Raw genomic sequence first — 20,619 nt, forward strand, 5'->3', positions numbered from 1 at the left:
GACAAAACGTTGTCAAAGCTTGAAAAGCCTATTCAAGTTAAATTTAAACGATTTTTTGAAATTATATTATCAACCAATACCGATCGGCTAGACCAGTCTTGAAATTGCACTACCCCTCTGTCAAATCAAAAAAATCTCTTCATCAAAAATCTATGCCCCTTTATCTTGGAGGTAAAATTTCTAGTTAAACTACTAAATTATTAGTGATAATATAAGAAATGAATATGTTGAAAAATATATGAGAAATGATATATTTTAAAATAAGTTAAGAAAGCAAAGTCTTTTTCCATATTTATTGGTTGCACTCACTCTATTTAAAATTAATTCACGCACAAAATGTGTCCTTTATTGTAACCACAGCTTGAACTACGACATATATGTTAATCATTTTTACCAATATTCTACAAACAAATAAAAGTTAGAATTTACAGAAAATATCATTCAGGTAAGGATTTTAGCAAAATGCTGGTAGATGCCACATAATTAGTATCTTGCATGGAAATAGATACGAAATTCTAACATTCGTAAATTTGAAGACAGTGAAAAGTAAACGATTTTCATACAAAAGCAAGGATGAGTCAATCAAAAATTAAAAACTAAAATTGAAAGTGAACTCCTTTAGTTCTAGACATCATGTTGTCATCTCTTTGTGCAATTTTTTCTTAATTTGTTTTCACCTTGCTTTATTATACATATATATAACACCTACCCACCTTTCGAGAAATGCAATTTATTCAGGTATATTTTTATTTCGACCGATGTCAGCCACAATTATTTTATAACGATATACATAAAAACATTTGATTTATACTTATATCGTTATTATAACATTGGATTACCGAAAATCAGGAATAATAAATTATATCAAAATACATCAAAACTTCTAAACATAAATTCTTATGTACTGGCCTTGCTTGTTTTGTCAGAAATATGTATTTGCAGACCTGCAAAGCACAGCTTTTCAGATAATTAGCACATGTCGGCTCCTCAGTAATCAACACTCAATAAATTAGATTATTAATAAAAAAATATCAGTGTTAATTACTGAGCTTTGTGAACTCTAGGGGTTATTCTATGTATTACAAATCAGAATCAATATATTTAAACAATACTTTTCAAGCATGACTGGCAATGAGATAATGATATATTTCGGCATAACTTTTTTATTTTAAACTAGCGAAGCAGTTCCTCGCAGTATAAGAAAGCGCTTCATTATTACCTACTCTTCAACAAGATAGAATCCAAAGAAACGGTCGTTTAGTAATTATGCATACTAATTTCGATATCTATCTTGTCCAGCAATACAATTTGTTTATATATAGAACTATTTTATACTCATTAAAATAACAGCATTTCTTTTATTTCTTATTATTTATTGAGACAAGTGTTTTTTACATCATTATATTCTAATTTAGACATTATAAGTATCCAATGATCTGTTAATTAATTTCTTCTTTCACAAGAAACTATCCGACCAGTAATTTAATAATAGTTATTACTGTAATATATAACAAAAAAGTTAAATAATATAAAAAATAAAGTTAATGTAGCCGAGGAAAAGCAAATAGCGATTTAGAAAAGGAGAAGAACCTGTAAAATTCAATTAAAAGTCATTGCATTATGTTATATTACTCCAAGTCCTCCATGATATGTTTCTTCTCCAACTCAAGAATCCTTCGTTTCAAACTATGTTCCTCTATTTTAATTTGTAAGAGATTAACCTCGGTATTCATTCGATGTAATTTAGCATCAGTCTCCTTTTTCATTAACTCTATTTCTAATTGATGCTTTTCTCTCAATAACTTGATTTTCTCCTCATTTCCATTATATATTGGATGTAAGTTTCCTTGATTGGTAAATGGTTCAGTGCTTGTTGAAGTTGGCTGAGTTAAGGGCTTGCTTTGATTACCTATATTTGGTTTAATATCCATTACATGTTCCTCCGTGACCGCTGGAGGGGATTGATGAATTATTTCCTCTTTAACCAATTTCAACGGACCTAACATAGCTGCAAATCAATTGAATATTATACGATAACATATATAAGCTAGATTATCGAATGACAATACTAACAAATAAAATCTCGAAATGTAAAAGTCAACCATTGTATAAAAAAATGCAAACAAAACAAATATAGTTTTAAAATACAGGCATAATTATGTGGAATCTATTTAAACCGCAAATAGTTTGATTTTTAATGCAAACTTACTGGGATCTTCCTCGCTGTCATCTACAAAACTACTTGACGAGGATTGGGCACTAGTAGGTGTCTCAATCCTAGCTGGGGCCTTCGTATTATTATCATCAAAATCGTTATTTTCCTTGCCTAGCGCTTTGGTGGTAGTCCTTTTTCGTTTAGGCGTCAGGCCCTTTTTTCTCTTGAGGTTCTCGTATTTCTTCTTTAGCATCGTGACACTTCTAGGCACGTCCGCAAATGCATTAAATTGCTTCTCAATCTCAATCCAGCAGTCATTCCTGGCCTCAATCATTTCTAAATCTCCTCTCGTTGTATTTATTATAGATTTATTCTTTTCTAATAAATCCTCTAAGAATTTAACCTCCTTTGGTGTAAATGCTGGTAACCGGTACATATTTAAAGATCCTAAAGTTCTGCAACAACTGCTTAAAAAAAATTAAGAATAATAATAAATGTTCAAAATGGGCTGCATATAATGTGTACATAAAACTGATATATCAACTATGTAGTTATATATGTATCTAAAAGGATTCAACCAAATGTCACTTAATACTGTATCGCTTGTTAATAGAACTTAAACCAAAAAGTAACAATAAATAAGACATATTCTTCTTGAAAAATATGTTATGCAATGACAAATATTCAGTATGATAATTACTTTCTACTCACTTATTATAGTCAACCAAGAACACGTATAAACTAACTTAAATTCGTATAATTTAGTATACTCTGCGATGAAGTGCAGTTTTCTTATGCTGTCAAGCTTAGTCAAGACCGTTGTGGTGCTAGATATATACTTCGATCTGCAGCAATAAAATAATATAGAACTTTTATTCCCCTATAAACCCTAATTAAACACAGGATATTTCCTTTAGAAATATATATTTGTTTTATTTGATTGCATCAATGTTCAATTTTTTCATTTTTTTACAATCTTGGTGTATACAATTATTCTGCCTGTGTGTCTCTAATTGAACCTTTAGGAGTAAGGGCAAGGACTTTGGTGCCTTTGTGTTTGTTTATGTAGATTCGAGAATGGTTTATGGCCACATTATTTGGTGTTAATTGGTGGTGCTTTGCAGACATTTTTAAAAAAGTCAAAAATATTTTCATGTAGTGTAGTCACAGTTACCTTACGATTTTAGTACATTTTAGACGCATTTTAGGTTTAAACTCATATAGCTTAAAACTAATTCCCGTAACATTAATATTAGTGTTGGGAACAATCGACTGAAATCGACTATCGACTGTTTAGTAATTGACTACTTTTTACTATCGACTGTTTTAGTCGCTATTTTTGGTTCGACTGTTTTTACTAGTGACTGTTTTCAGTCGCTATTTTCGGCCCGACTGATTTTGTTACTATTTACTATTGACTATTTCAGTCGTTTACTTTTAGTTACTATTTTCGCTTCTACTAGTTCATTCGACCGATTTTTAACGTTCTGACATTGTCGCCCTAGCCGCGACCTTGAAAGTAATGCTTATATAGATTTATATATAATATATGTACTTTTATGTTTTTTTGTAGTTTGCTTATGAATAACTATATATTGTAAATTAATATAGCAGCATTTTGAAAAGCTAGTTTTCGAGGGCAAAAAAATAAAATTGTAAATGATAAATATTAAGATACTTTTGACTGGCATAATAGGTAATACTTTCGGCTGGTATAATAAGTAATACTTTTTTAATAAAATTTTACGATTTTTGTCCAAGCCTCTTGTCTGTCAAAACTTTTTTCCTAAAATCTTGAAAACTAAAATTAGGTTCCAGAGGTTTCAGAAATTGCATCGATTCCAAAAGAATTGAGTAATTTTTTGCAGTAACAGTTGTTAAATTCCTTTTAAAAATATTAGCGGTAAAGAGGTGAATAAAGTATATTAAATATATGTAACAAATATATTTTCTGACAGGGACACTCTATTTTACTATTCAATAATTTATTTTGATGGCTACTAAGAAGAGCACCATGGTTTTTATTTGTTAACGAATGGACTATCTTAACAGAATGTGTTTAACTTTTAAAGCTCATTAAAATAATGACCACCGAGTTATCTGGTGAAAGATATCTCACGATGTCTTTAATTATACCGTTAATAAGAGGACTGCAACATTCCATCAAATCCAGGATTTTAACAAGTGAATGGGGAAAAAAATTACAAAATTGTCTATTAGATGTCATCAATAAAAGACTGGCAATTTTAGAAATGAACACGATATACGGGAAATCCACATTTTTAGATCCTAGATTTAAAAAAGCAGGATTTGGTATTGCAAATAATGCTGAGACGATACAAAAAGTTATCATAAAAGAGGTATCTTCCATTCTAACTTCAAAAAATACAAATATAGTTCCACAAATCGAAATTTAAGATATATACAACTACTGACCAAGAATGTATTAACATCCGAAGATATTTTGATAAAAACATGGCTAGAATGAAAGAAGTAATTACTTCAAGTACTGCAGTTTACAGATTAAGCAGTATTTGGAAATGCCATTTATTGGGCGTTTAGGAAACCCATTGGATTTTTGGAAAGCCCATAAAATGACACTATCTGAATTATATCAGTTACACGTAAAATATTCCTCTATACCCGCAACATCTGTCCTCTCGGAATGAGTTTTTGTAAATCTGGGCAAATAATTAACGATCGAAGAAATCGCCTCACGGGAGAAAAGTTGAACATGATAATATTCCTGAACAGTAATTTAAAAATATTTCCGTTCAAAAATAAATAAAACTTTAAAAAAAGGGTCTGGTAGTTATTGTACGATCATTTTTAGGTTCGTCATGATACGTTTACATTTTATTTAGTAGTAATGGTTATTGAACATCTTTAGTTTTTACTTGTATTATACTATTTATATTTATTATACTATGTTATTTAAAAATAACAATTAATATATTAAAACACGATAAAATATTTGTGGTGTTATTATTCCATTCCTTTTTACATTATTCAAGTTATTTATTTGTTGAGTCTTAAAACTTACTTAAAGCAAAATTCTTCCCCTTCGAGAACGAAAAAGATCTATTGGTCGGAGTCCATATAATGCTTAAATTGTCCATAATTATCGGTTAAAAAGAATTATTTCGACTTAATTAGTTCTTGTTAATCTGTATTGAAACCAGAGAAAGATAATTATTAACTATGTTTATTAACTATATTACTATATTTATTAACTATGTTTTTTCAAAAGAATTGATAAACGAATTTCAGTTCAAACACGGGTAATTGCTGTCCACATTGGTCTTTTCTGGTATAAAAGGAATTTTCGTATTATAGTACAGACACCGTGTTTTATGTTTGAGGACTGACCCTCCTTTAGGAAAAGAAAAACGTTTGTACAAATATTTCTTATTTTCATTAATCTATGATCTTGTATTTATTAATTTCTTAGATTTATTTAAAAATAACATTCATAAAATAATTCATTCAAGATGGTCAGTTTTAGTTATTAATTACCTTAAATATTTTGTAGCCATTTTATAAACATTTCTGTACAATCAACAAAAAATTCTTTTATAATGATTTATAGGCCTATAAATGAGGGCCTATGAATTGCCGAAGGTCTATAAATTAGTTTTTAATGCTTTTTAAATTTGAAGCTTTATTGTGATAATTCAGTACAGCGTACTCTTTTTAAAGTATTGTCCACCAGTAATCGCTACTTTTTAATACTACACCGCGAATCGGCCCTATTTAGTATCTTCTTAAGAAACGAAGCGGTGCTATTTTAATGTTTCTAAGTTTGTGTTCACCCGTTTTGCAGCATATGGTCGAGCGTTTTCATGCTGAAGAATGAAACTGTTGTGTCTTTGATCGCATTGCGACCATTTTTCGCGCAGTACTCGATCACATGAAAAGTCCTCTGGTTGACACATAGATGGCGCTACTAGCATTAAATCCTAGCCCTAACCCTCAAAAGATGCGTGTATAAATTTGACAGTTGGATCATTAGTTTGTGAATTATAGCATTTTGAGTGAAGCAACTTTTGTTATTGTGAAAAAAATGGATAAAAAGAAATTTCGCTGCTTTATAAAATATTACTTTTTGAATGGAAAAAATACAGTTGAAGTAAAAACTTGGCTTGATGCTCAGTTTCCGAACACTGCCCCAGGAACATCAACCATCAAGGATTGGTATGCTAAGTTTAGACGTGGTGAAATGAGCACCGAAGACGGTGAACGTAGTAGACGCCCAAAAGAAGTTGTTATCGACGAAAACATTTGAAAAACCAACAAAATTGAAACTGAATGAAATAGCAGACAAAGATATCAACTGAACGTGTACATCCTATCATTCACGAATATTTGGGTATGGGAAAGTTCTGTGCAAAATGGCTGCTGCGCGTTCTCACTTTTGACCAAAAACAACGACGAGTTGATTTGGAGCAGTGTTTGAAGATGATCAAGTGTAATAAACACGAGTTTTTGCATCGATATGTGACATGGCTCCATCATTTCATTACGAAGTCGGCTGTCAAGGTTATGGCGTCTATATATTGGCTTGCGCATGGAATAATTTTTATTGACTACCTTGAAAAGGGAAGGACCATCAACAGCGACTATTTAATAATCGCCCAAAAACGACCGCATTCAATGAAAAAAAGTGCTGCTTCACCAAGACAATGCACCGTGTCAAAATCAATGAATTGGGCTTCGAATTGCCTCCTCATCCACCGTATTCTCCAGATCTAGTCCCCAACAACTGTTCCTGTTCTCAGATCTCAAAAGAATGCTCGCCGGGAAGAAATTTTCGTCGAATGAAGAGGTGATCGCCGAACTTATTTTGTAGCAAAGGGAAAATCGTACTGCAAAAATGGTATCGAAAAGTTGAAGGGTCGCTATAATCAGTGTATCATCCTTGAAGGGAATTATATTGAATAAAAAAACTAATTTGACCAAAAAAATTATTTTATATATTAAAGTTTTTTAATTAACCTGTTATGTGTAAGCAATGATAAAAAACCGCGGTATGTGGCTCGGGGCTAAAATTTTAAATTTTAAAAAGGTGTTTATACAACAGATGCCTCTATCGAAAATCTTACTGCACCTCCTTATTAATGTCGCCAGTTTAACATGTTAAAACATTTAGGCTAAAAAGGTATATTTATCAAACGAAGAACTAATAGTAACCGTGGAAACTGCAAGACTGGTATTCAGATAATAGAAAATAACTGGAACGTATATTGAAAAATAATCGAATAATATGGTATAATAGTTAATATGTAGTTTTTGAAAAATATTTCGCTAAGTACAAGTATGCAATATTATGATTTAATGCTCATTCTAATGACATTAACCTTTAAATCACAGAATTTACTTTCGGTCAAAATTGCGCATATTGCATTTTTTTGCACATATTAAATTTTATGACTAAGAATCTGCAGCTCATTACTATACGTGTTTCATCAAAAGATAAAAAAACTTTTAAAGCCATCGTTTACTGTCATCATTTTTTTTTTTTCGATAATTCAATTGTGGTGATTTCGACGTTCAAGACAAATAATTTATTGGCGAAACGAAAACGTTTGAATATCCTTAACTTTACGAGTTATAGTTTAGATATCCAGTACAAACCAAAAAAATTTTAATGTTTGCTGAGTCAAAATTTGTCAACGACTACAAGCAATGAGGAAGCAGGAACAGATGGTAAGATAAATTACATATGAATCGAATAACAAATAATTGAAAAATTGATAATTTGTCAGTGAAATTCTACTTCAAAGTTAAATATTATTGAATCAGTACTGAAATGCCGTTTTAATTTAAGTTTACATACTAAACAGCATGTTTTCATCGCTATACCTTGTTTATTTATGTTACTTTATCTAAAAATACAGTAAATCAAATGTTTAATTAGATGTGATATTCAATCAAAAATTTCGTAATATTTATTTATTTATATGCATCCTTGATACTTGACACATTTTTACTAGTTTACGGAACTACTACAAACGCACAAACGTAAAGATAAGATTGATTAGATCTACGAATATGACCTTATCATGTAAATAATAAACATGTATGTATTTGCGGAATTATACATAAATTCCTTCAAAATATTCTCCAACAGAAACTAAAATATCCGTCCATCTTTACTATTTATTGATATGTTTAACTAATGTGAAATCATTTTAGGCGATGGACTTTCTGTATTTACAGTTTTTGTACAATCTTGATCATTTCTAAATTTTATATACGGAATAGTAACTTAAGTACTAACTCAAAAGTGATCGCCCTTTAAATATGGAGATTCTAGGAGGTTACTTTCGCCAATAGTATTACTTCCGAACAGGGAAGATGATTTTTACATAACACTGGATACCAACACTTGTAGCTTAATATTTGTAATTTCTATGAATTAACAAAAAATATATAGCTAGAAATAAAATATATATATATATAAGGCTAGATATGGCTAAATAAGCGTTGACAAGCCTTACAAACTGTTACTAAGTCCAGCAAAAGCCTAATTTTCAGGTTAATAGAAATTGAAATGATACTCTATGAGTCCATTTAGCGCAAATTGGAAGAAGTGACAAACTTAATCGATTGTTATAATAAATTTAAACCTCTAGGTGACCAATGTCATTTTTTACAGTTTCATCAGGTTTATCAGCGGATAAGTTTCTTACTGATGTAGCACTACGGTTATAATTTTCGGTACGAGAATCCTAGTAGTGCCAAAGGATGTAGTAGTAAAGTAGGAATGTTGGTATTGTCTTCTACGAATTTTTGGAAAATGAATCTGATATGTTTCCGAAGTGTTGGGGTGGCAATTTTCCGATGTATTTTCCGTAAGTTTTTTATACTACTTGAAGATTCCATGTGTGTCCATGTGTTCAAGGTTCACGTTGTTGACGTTGATGACCTATATAAATATAAGGAACTTGTAGAGCAGAAATTTGATGGTTGACTGACTTTGACTCGGTATCCTCTGGTGGTTGGTTTATTTATTTGCGTAGACCACATGAATCTATGATCAAAATGGATGCCGAGATATATGATCATTTGTAGTATTGGGAACTATGAAAGGAATTCGACTACCGACTGTTTAGTAATTGAATACTTTTTACTATCGACTATTTCAGTGTCTATTTTTGGTTCGACTGATTTTACTACTTTTTATCAGTGACTGTTTCAGTCGTTATTTTCGGTCCGACTGATATTGTTACTATTTACTATCGACTGTTTCAGTCGTGTACTTTAGTTACTATTTTTGGTTCTACTAGTTTCTTTCGACTTACTTTTAACGTTCTTGCTCTGTCCTCCTAGCCACGACCTTAACAATAATGTACCAATTTATGCTTACAGGGATTAATATTTAATATATAGAGTTTTATGATTTTTTTTGGTAGTTTGCTTGTAAATAACAATAAATTGTATATTAATATAGCAGCATTTTGGAACAATATTTTTCAAGATTGTTAATGTAATAGTTTAAAAAGATTAAAATTGTGAATGATAAATAGTAAAATAATTTTGACTATTTTTATGGCACTAATGGGTAAAATTTGGATTAGTCTCTCAATTTTTGTTGAAAAATATTTTCGTTCAATAATAAATAAAGCATTTACTTTATTTAAAATAGCTCTAGTTATTTATTGTGCTATCATTTATAATTATGTCATTAATTAGTTTTTTTTATGATTAGGTATATGTTATGTTTAGTATTTTAATTATTTATTATTTATGGTTGTTGTACATCTTTAGTTTTTAGGTTTTGATTAAGCTCTATTGTATTGTCTACATTTATTATAGTGCACTATTTGAAAATAGCAATTAACATATTAAAACATGATAAAACATTTGTGCGGTATTATTCCATTCCGTCGAAAAATTCCATTTCTTCTTACAGATCCTCAGAATAATCAAATATAAAAGTACTTTTATTTCGTTTAAAATGAAATTATTCATTGCATTATTCATAGTATTCAATTCTTCATTTATTCATAGTATTCAGTAATATTTTTTTCCTTTTCTTTTTTAAAGTTAGTACGTGAAGGAATATATACATCTCCGTCTCGCTTATACTACCGTTGGATAATAGAGGTACAAATGAAATTAACTGTTCCAAGCAATTATCTTCGTCCTTTCCTCTCTTTCAATGTATACAGGAAAAGGTTCGTACACCTTCGTCCGACATCACGAGTTGAAAAAAACTGTCGAACCGTGCATTTTACTGAAAATAGTAATTACTATATTTTTATAGTATTATAGTATATAGTATATATATATATATATATATATATATATATATATATATATATATATATATATATATATCAATGGTTACGTCGTTTACCATTGTCTAATTTGGACACATTTTGGTTTTAAGATGTGGAAAATATTTTTATGATTTATTATATTGTATACCTGTAAATAACAATAAATATAAACAGAAATTCTCTATATAAATAATTGTAGACGTATTGTAGACTGCACACACATCCGTAATCTAGCTAACTTGGGTTGTTTCTTCCAAGGAAAACGACGTCTGTTTTTTTTATTTCCGCGCATACACCGGATACGCAACACTTTTGAAAATGTAGATTCATTATGATCGTACTTTATGTCAGACACAAAATATTACGTCATAAACAAACTGTATAGCAATGAGCCAATCAATTCCTAATTCAAATGAACCAATCAAAAAAGTGGTCCCAGATCCAGCATTGGTCGGATGACGCAAAACCTTTCTTTTTTTTTTTTCTTTTTTTTTCAGTTTACGACTGAACTAATTGTTTAGTATCCGATATTAGTAATACATTTATCTATTTTAGATTATTGCAAAATATTGCAGAATTTTTAAAATCTAGTATAATCTCTTTAATGTAATAACATGACATAGTAATATTTAGAGATACATCAAAAATGTCCAAGTTAATCAAAGAAATTAATTTCCCTATTAAGTATAATACAATATTTTAATATGTTGTCTGCCTTTTCTTTTCAGGTTTAGGATGGAGCAGATTCGGATCTCTACCATTACGCAAATCGCGTATGGCCAAAGAGAACGGCACCAGTTTCATACCAAAACACAAGGATATATCGCAATGGCTGAAGGAACTCGATCTAGAAGAGTATGTGCCTTTATTCAGCAAATACCAAGGAGTCGAGGAAATTTTGGAGTTCTCCGAAGCGGATATTAAAAATTTGGGAGTCAAGAAATCATCACACAGAGCGATGATCGCCAGCAGCTTGATTTGCCTCAAAACAAAATACAATGGTAAGCATTTTATTTTGCTATTAATATTATTAGACACGTTATGAGCATTTCGATTAATTGCATACAGCAGAACAGTTTTTTGGTTACTCTTAGTAGTTCTACAATCTACCCAGAGGGCAATAATTATTCGTTATATTTATATTGGGCGGGATGGTTATTATGTATAAATTATAAATTACGCTCACGACAAGATCAAACAGAAATAGTGTCTGAAATCTGCTTGGTGAAATTCAAGATTTTTCGTCTAAATTAATAACGGGCAATGAAACCCAGTGATTCAGTGGCCACGTCAATAAACAGAAGAGCCGGTTTTGGGGAACACAGAATCCTCAATTAATTCATGAAATATTTTTGCATCCACTAAAAATAACTGTATGGTGTGGTATTCATGCTTGAAACATCGTTAGTCCCTATTTTTCTGAAAATGGCCAAGATGCTGCAAGGTGGTGTAAGGTGCCCAGTGTACTGCTGAACGGTACCAAGACATGATTCAAAATTTTCTTAGCCTGAAAAGCAAGGACTAGAGGACATGTGATTTCATCAAGATGGGACGGCAGCACATAATATGTGTAGCGCCAAATGATGACATCCGGAAACAACTGTTATATTTCTGAATATTGACCAAGAAGTCCTTAGAATCATTTGCAATCCCAGAAACTAAAGAGCGTAAAGGATCTGGTGGTCGGACCAATTCTGGCAATTTTGCTTTGCATAATCCAGTAGATAATGCAACATTATCCAGTAGATTCACCACTGTATTTTAACGCCTTACAATATTTACAAATTATTGTCATTTCCCCAATTGTTACCAATTTGTCAACACAATAATCTATTGCCGCATCATAGCAGAATGCAGCTCGTTCCAGGATCACAGGAGCACTGTGTCTGCGGAATCGCTCAATTTCGTTATGTCGTGCTCGCTGTTGTTGTGTTTGATGTGCACGAACTCGTTGCATTCTAAGCCTATCTACTTCATTGTCACTCTCTAAAGAACACAATTCTGACATAGCAATACGACTATTTTCTTGATATGTCCCTCTCTGGACATCAGTGCGGTTACCACGTGAGGTAGCTCTTCGCACTGACACGATTGACTGCGACGGCCTAGGTTAGATCGCATTCTCCTCGGCATCGTAAATTGTAATTAATCAAACTGAGAAAAGTTCTCGCGCACTTAGCAGTAAAGTGTCACTATCACAAAAAATCAACAAAAACTAAGTATCACAAAGTATCACCGAATTTAAGAAAGTTCTCTCGCGTAGTTTGTCACGAAAAAACAAAATTGTTGTTTTTATTTAATTTCGAGCATTTTCATATTTATTCACCTTTTGAACCTTTCCTGGACTTCCTCAAATAATTCAAGACCAAAATTATTCAAATCGGTCCAGCCGTTCTCGAGTTTTAGTGAGACTAACGAACAACGATTCATTTATATATATATATATATATATATATATATATATATATATATATATATATAGATTGCAATATGATGATGACGCATTTATATACACATAATATATTAGCAATATTGCGGTAAGAAAATAATCGATAACATTTCTTCGCATACCTGCACAATTCGAAAATCATTTCGAAGTAATTTTCGTCTCCTTTAGTTGCCGACATCAAACGGAAATAGAAAGCTATTTTAGAATTACCTGCTTAAACATGTTAATGGCTGCCACGGTATGGAATATGAAATGAAACGACACGTTCGGATTCACTCGACCATTAAGCTATTTCCGACAGTTCTTTCGTCTTTACGTCGGTCTATTAATAAAGTTTCGATTACGATTTCATTTTTGAAATAACACCATCCAATTTCATCGTCATTCATCAAATCAATTCCTCCAGTTTATTTTCGGAGCAATATGTCTCTTTGGCGGTGATTTAGTTGGGGATATTGATAAATAAGGAACGGCGTTGAAAAATAACACTGTCCTTTGGAAGTTGATGCGTTCAATTTGTTAATTCTTTCTAAAATTATCAGACTCGGATAATGTATTATTAGACAAAGCTATCAAGACAAGATATATCTTTTCAAGCTGTGTAAAATACCGATAAGTTTTTAAGTTATTAGTTTTGAATATTAACTAGTATCATTTAAAAGAAATTTATTTATGCATATAGACAAAAATGAATCGCCGAAATGTATTAGGAATATAAATTAGTTTTAAAGATTTCTTTTAATTTTAAGCTGTATTCAATATATGATACAATGTGATTTACACCATGTATTGTCCATATATAGCCACTACTTTTTACCATCTTTCAGGCAATTTTTGGATTCCATCTCAAAAGAACCATATATATTATCTTTTTAGGCTATCCACGAATGACGACTCATATATCGGAACAAGTAGTAATCGAATGGAACAAGATCTAGAGAATACAGCGAGTGGACTAACAATTCCCATTTTAGTATTTCCAAGTATGTTTTCGCCGGTTTTGCAACATGTGTTCTTATACTGAGGAATGACATTGTCCCTTTGTTCGTACTCCGGCTGTTTTAGAAGCAATGTTCAAACGTATCAACTGTAATCGTTAACGATCTCCATTAGTGATTTCAACGAGTAATGTCTTTAAATCCTTTTCTACAGATTTCTTAGCTTTTTTTTTAAGTAAAGTCGCAAAACTTCCCGCAAATGTGATTTACTCAGTACATATGCAGATTTGCTCTGGAAAAATGTTTGTTTACTCTTCGACGAAATAACATATGCCGAAAAGTGAAGCCTGTTATTGAGGCTTCATCATGAAGTTGGTTACAATGTATTCGATGAGATTAATACGCATCTTAATTAACATCATCTATTGTAAATCTTTTAAAATTAATTTGTAGGTCAGATTTTGCATGCACAAGTTTTGCAAGTTCAGAAACACTGCAACAAATTAGATTTTATTGTTGTGTACGTTATTGTCAGAACAAGGTTTGTACAAGAATCAAAAAGCTTAGGGAACGTTTGTCTACATTAGAGTCTAATATTGATAAAGCCTTGATAAATTAACTTATTTTTTAATTAGTTTCAATCAAAATAATCATTCAGTCAAAAGCAAAAAGGAGGAAAGGGAATTACGAAATTGTAGTTGGGAATAAACAATTAAAACGAGCTAATTCATAATATTATCAAAGTGACAGTGAGCGATCTAGAAAAGCTGCTGAAAAATATACCCTATAGAGTCATCATGAACTACATAGATAATTGATTGACTCTTCAAATGGTAACATTTAAAGTATAGAAAATCGTTTGCTCTGAATTGAAAATCACACCCTGGACCATTGAATTATCTCCTTATGTTTCAGAATCTGCTCTCGGAATATATTTTGTAAACAGTTCGTAAATATAATGGTTTCAAATGACCTCTCTTCATAAAAATTGAACTCCTACGTAAAGATATACTGTATTTCTATTAGAGTAGGTGGTAATCGAATAGAACATTATCTGGAGAATACGACGAACGAAGTAATATTTGTCTTTTGAGTTTTTCGACATATCTTAAGACGTGTATCACGACGTGTGTTCGTACTAAAGTTTATTTTGCGTCTTGAGATTTTTGTAATCCAACAATTTTCATTGTTAATGAATCTTCCAACGATTTTAGTTATTTTCTTACATTAGATTACTCAGCTTCCGATTACTTAGATAATTGTTATGGTTTTTAACAAGAATCTTCATTAAACAAACCCTTCAAAATTTTATCATCGCAGCGTTTTGCTCATCAGAGTAATTCATTGTTTTGCAAATCCATATTAAAATGCCCAAGTTTATATTAAAATACCATTTAAGTTCATATTGAAACATAACAATAATATATGTAATTTCACAAGAACCACAAAGTGTATAGTCCTTTCAATATAACAGTGAACTTACGTCATCTAATTTTATGGCGTCAAAACGTCGTAATGTCGCATCAACTTTGAGTTTTAGTTCATTTTGCCTTGATATATAACTAAATTGTAATTTAATAAAACATATTTTTTTTTTATTTTATCAAATATAAAGTATTTTAATATTATGGTATATCTAATACATCAGAGTAACAATAAGAGCAATTTGAAATTTATCAAAACAAGCAATGCTCCAAAAAACACTTGCCAGTTTATAACTTCTAATTGTTATTACTAATATTTAGTAGAATTTTGCAGCTGTTTGATAATCAGGCGAATTTTGTTGGTTGATTCGGTTACATGTTCGAACGCTTCAGATAGTATGTTATATTGTTTCCTTTTATTTGGAATAAAATGGGAAGAAAAATGCTGTCTGATTGTCATTTGTCTTACAGTCGACATCGTTTTGACTTGAGTTCACTGTTATTTTGAATAGTCTATAGTAACCTTTTTTTGTCATACAGTCTTTCACTATTCTCTTATGGTTAGAACAACTGAACACCATTTATTTTAACGTATATCTTATGTTATTAACAATAACATAATACATAGTGTGACAGTGGAGATATAACAGATTGGCGAAAATTAATTTTAGCCATTATCTCGTGCCACTTATCTAGTGAAACCATAAATCTGTCGCTGTGGAACTTTTTATTTTTTGTATATTTTCAATCAATTCTTGTAGTTCCCTCTTTCAGATCTTTCCAGCGCCTATAAACGTCTGGAAACTGTGCAAAAAATTTCCTTGAGAATTTTGGGCTGCCCTCATCGTCTTCGAACTTGTTTGGTCCTCCAAGCCTTCTTTTTTCATTAAAAATTACCACTTCTAAATCATGGAAATCAAAACTGACAATTAGGAACTGAGCAGCATTACCGTACTTTCCTAAAAATGTTTAAAGGGCTTCGGCAACAGATTTATTAAAATCACGCGACAAAAAGAAATTAATGCAGAAAATATAATTTTGAGAATTTTATAATTAGCGTCTATATAGCATAATAAAATAATAATACTAACTTGATGTGATTATTTCATGTAGGGTTATGTCAAAAACCGCAGAAAACAGTTAGGTGAGGTTGTGTTACTATTTTAATCATAGATATCGCTGATCTAAATACATGTAGATAACTAATAACAATCCAAGTACATAAACCTTTTTTATCTGTTACTACTTTTCCAGTAAAATCATTAATGCCGACACTGTGGAATTTTTCTGTGCAGTTAACTGTTTTAACTGTTATCTTTCAAGCTGAATATATATCACTCGAGATATGTAATATTAAAACCATCAATTAGGTAATACAAAAAGTTCCTACCGATTTTTTCGCTAACTTGGTGTTTATATCGCCAATCCCAGTCACTTACTCGTATATTTATAACTGTTAAGGGTCGATACCTCTCGACCTTTCGTGCCAAACCTTATCGACTGCATCCGAAACATACAGAACATTCATTCTTCCTTTCGAAGGCTTTCTCCATTTTATTGAAAATTCAGTGCATTTGGGCAATCGTGGAGTAACTTTCTCTGAAACCGAGCTGGTGAATAATACCTTTTCTTACTTTTAGATTTGACTAAATACAGTATAATCTCAGAAAGTCTTACATAATAAGTCAAGTCAATAAGTAATTTGCTTACGACCACTCGATATTCTTAGCAGAAAGCCAATAATGTCATAACTTTTAGGTGAAATTCACACATAATAATAAGAATTTACGATAATTCTGTTCCTATGATAATTGTAATTTCAAATAATAAACAGGCGAATCAAAATCTAAAACAATCGAATGGATTTATAAAACATACAAGTATTATTTGTTCCATGCTGTTCATAAATTAGAAATTATATTTTTTACGATAATTGAAATTGTTATCAGTTGTATGGTTGTAGATTACAGTTTAATGACGGGTATTATTTTTGTTACTAGAACACTTCACAAGGAAAGCTCCAGTTAGACACAGTGTAGCTGTGGACAATACCAAGAAAATTGAACGAGAAGACACACTGTAAGTACAAAAATATTATCTTTATATTAAGAAACGCATTCTAATATAGCTATCATATATTTTCAAGATCAACAGTTCCACACATCAACTATATTTTTAATATCAATATTGAGTAGTAAAATTTAATATTCCGATGTAAATAACAACAATATTCAATATACATATATATGCGATACGAGGGTAATCCAATGAGTACTTAGTCTCACCGCCTGATGGCGCTATTACCGCAAGAGCAATTTACTATCATACAGTACATTCTCATAGACGGTTACTGTCGAAATTTTAACCAAATCGGACTTGTAGCTTTGTTTTGACCGCCTGTGGAGTCTGGCATGTCCACGGATTTTAAGAAAATGGAAAAAGAGCAATATCTCTGGATGAGGATGATCTCTCCGTTAAAAATTGATTAAACGAGTTTCAACGCGGTCGCACGTTGGTTTTTGATGAAACACGCCCAGGCGCCTCGAAAGCGTCTACCGCGGAGAGTAACATGACAAAATCCATGATCTCGTATTGGCAAACCACTGGTTGAAGGTACGCGAGGTGGTTGAGACCACCATGAAATTGTGGGCATGATAAAACTGTCGGCTTGATGGGTGCCACGTTTTCTCAGTCCGGACAACAAACACAACCGTGAGACGACTTCAGAACAGTTTTTGACGCTCTTTAGACGTAATCCAATTAGGTCGTTTCTGCGTCATTTCGTGACCACCGACGAAAGATGGATCTACACACCAGATATATGTACACACCAGAGACCAAAGAACAGTTGAAGCAGTGGACTTCACCTGGCGATCGTGCTCCGAGGAAGGCGAATACCGTCCTATAGGCCGGAAAGGTGATGACCACTATTTCCTGGGACTCACAAGGTGTCCTCTACATCGACTACCTGGAGAAGGGCAAAACGGTCGATCGGTACGAAATGGTACTCAAATTGCAGAAAAAACGGCATCATTTGGCGAATAAAATAGTACTTTTCTGTCATGACAACTAACCGGATTAGTCCTCCGCACTCGCCATGGCTTTAGAATTGGTGCGACTTCTTTTTGTTTCCGAATTTGAAAAACTATCTCGCCTAACAGAAATTTGAGTCAAACTGCAGCCACGGAGTTCCAGTTTGCAGATCTCGATAAAACGTATTTTTCAGACGGGTTAAAGACGTTGAAAAAATCGTCACGTTTCTGAAGAATACTATTCAGACCACCATATCAATATGTCATAGTAATGTTTTTAAATAAGATTAAGACTTTATTACTAATTATTATTACTAGTCATTGTCCACTAACCTACAACTTGTTTTTACAAGAACTTAAATACTACGTATATGTACAGAAGAATTCATCAACTCTTACTTAGTCTCTAAAATAGTAATATTCATGTACCAATTAAACCTGCTGCTTTTTTAAATTAAATACACTATCTACATCCTGCTCGTGTGTTATACGAAAATTGCAATAACATGAGCGACAAAAGTCTCGCTACCATTTTGATTGCGCGCTATCTTGGTTACGTCCAAATTATGTTATGGATAAATATACGCCTCGTAATGCTGAAAATGTGAAAATGAGTCTCATTTCTCAGTTCTCAATTACACATTTCTGCACGCAGTTTAAAGCAAGTTTTGAAAACTGATTTGAAAATGTTCCCCTACAAAATTCAATTAGTTCAAACATTTCTATCGAGAGATCCTGATCAACGAGTCAAGTACAGTATTGCAATCCTAAGGCTGTCTGGTGAAATTGAAGATTTTTCGTCTTGGTAGGATTTTGGTCTTGGAGGAAGTTGATAATGAGCGATGAAGCCCATTTTCTTCTCAGTGACCATGTCAATAAACAGAACAGTCGGTTTTGGGGCCACAGAATTCTCATTTAATTTATGAAACATCATCATCAAACATCATTGCATCCACTAAAACCAACTCTATGGTGTGATATTCACAGTGGAAACATCATTGCTCCCTATTTTTTTTTGAAAATGACCAAGGTGTTACATTTACTGTTACTACTGAACGCTACCAAGATATGATTCGAAATTTTCTTGTACCTGAAATGGAAGAGCAAACAGTAGAGGACATGTGGTTTCATCATGATAGGACCACAGCACATACAGCTCATTCAACAATTCAATTATTGAATGACGTTTTGTCATTAAGACTAATTTCAATAAGTAGCGAATTAGCATGGCCAGCCAGATCTCCGGATTTAACAACACCAGACTTTTTCTTATGGGGCTTTTTTTATCAAAAGTGTATGTAAATAAGCCCCACAAGATTCAACAATATTCGTCACGAAATTAAAGAAATTCAGCCTCAGATGTTGCAGGATGTCATGAAAATTGCCTTAAAATGAGCCGAAAGTTACATAGCGGTCACCATTTAGCCGATATAAATTTCCAATTATAACGAAGAAAAAAATGTAAAGACCAAATAAATTTTTATGAAAACCAAACTTACTTATCTTTTCTTTGAGAAAAATTACAGCTGTTACAAAGTACAGCTTATTATGTACATATAGTAGAAATGTGCTTATTCTCTTTTGTTAATTTTTTTCTACATGTCTACGTTTAATTATTTATATTGTCTAATTTTCTGATTACTTTTTCGCTATTGTCTCCAATGCCAAGTACAGCAGTGTCATCAGCAAATGTAAGCATGGCGATTTGGAGTAAATCAGACATGTAAAGTTGGTAAAGAATTAGCCCAAGACATTTTTTTAGGTACAATTAATTTAGTTATTTTTAATGTATTCTTTAATTGTACTTGTTACATTACAGTTCCACTTCGTTTTCTTTTAATAAAGTAACATTTAAATATAATATTACATGCACTGTATGAGGGAAAAAGTTTATTTAAATTTATTTTATAAGATAACATCATGTTAGACAAAAAGCAAAACACATTAGAACTAAAATAAAACAACCATACTGGTTAGTCGGAAGATACTCTCAACTTGATCTAAAATCAAAGAGTTGATCTACTAGAGAATTATAAAGCCAATTTGGACGTGTGGGGTGCAAATATGGGGTTGCACTAAAAATTCAAATCAGCTAGTCATACAACGCTGTCAAAACAAGGTTTTTCGATTGATTTCCAATACTTATCGCTACGTAACCAACGAAGAACTGCACGATGACCCGGAAATCAAATGGATTTGCGAAGTTATCCAAGATTTCACCTTAAAACACAAAAGAAGATTACTAAATCATACTAACGTGGAACGTGGTTATAAGAAAGATTTGAGGGATTTTTCTTCTTATATTGACATTTTCTACTCTCTAGAACCGCTTTGTT

The 20,619-nt window shown here is 31.8% G+C and overlaps 2 protein-coding genes across 10 annotated transcripts in view; one reads left to right on the plus strand and one right to left on the minus strand.

Annotated features, from left to right (window-relative positions):
* LOC143193038 (breast cancer anti-estrogen resistance protein 3 homolog) overlaps nt 1–20,619 on the plus strand; it is a 262,731-nt gene that overhangs the window by 99,431 nt on the left and 142,681 nt on the right. For all 5 annotated transcript variants that reach the window (XM_076398961.1, XM_076398960.1, XM_076398962.1 and 2 more), the window contains 2 exons: nt 11,169–11,441; nt 17,252–17,330. In XM_076398961.1, the coding sequence (XP_076255076.1) occupies nt 11,169–11,441; nt 17,252–17,330 (352 nt within the window). The remainder of the gene's footprint in view (nt 1–11,168; nt 11,442–17,251; nt 17,331–20,619) is intronic.
* LOC143193042 (uncharacterized) overlaps nt 1–20,619 on the minus strand; it is a 51,565-nt gene that overhangs the window by 13,688 nt on the left and 17,258 nt on the right. The window contains exons 2-3 of one of the 5 annotated variants that reach the window (XM_076398973.1): nt 2,210–2,619; nt 1,352–2,008 (exon numbers count right to left, since the gene is read on the minus strand). The exons of the other annotated variants lie outside the window; for them this stretch is intronic. Coding sequence (XP_076255088.1) covers nt 1,629–2,008; nt 2,210–2,591 — 762 coding nt within the window. The 5' untranslated portion in view covers nt 2,592–2,619 and the 3' untranslated portion in view covers nt 1,352–1,628. Of the gene's footprint in view, nt 1–1,351; nt 2,009–2,209; nt 2,620–20,619 lie in introns of those variants that run through there. 5 annotated transcript variants of the gene reach the window in all.

This window comes from Rhynchophorus ferrugineus, unplaced genomic scaffold, assembly GCF_030347505.1.
Source record: "Rhynchophorus ferrugineus isolate W39M unplaced genomic scaffold, kcgeb_rfMv2 rfM3, whole genome shotgun sequence".
NCBI classification, from domain to species: domain Eukaryota; kingdom Metazoa; phylum Arthropoda; class Insecta; order Coleoptera; family Curculionidae; genus Rhynchophorus; species Rhynchophorus ferrugineus.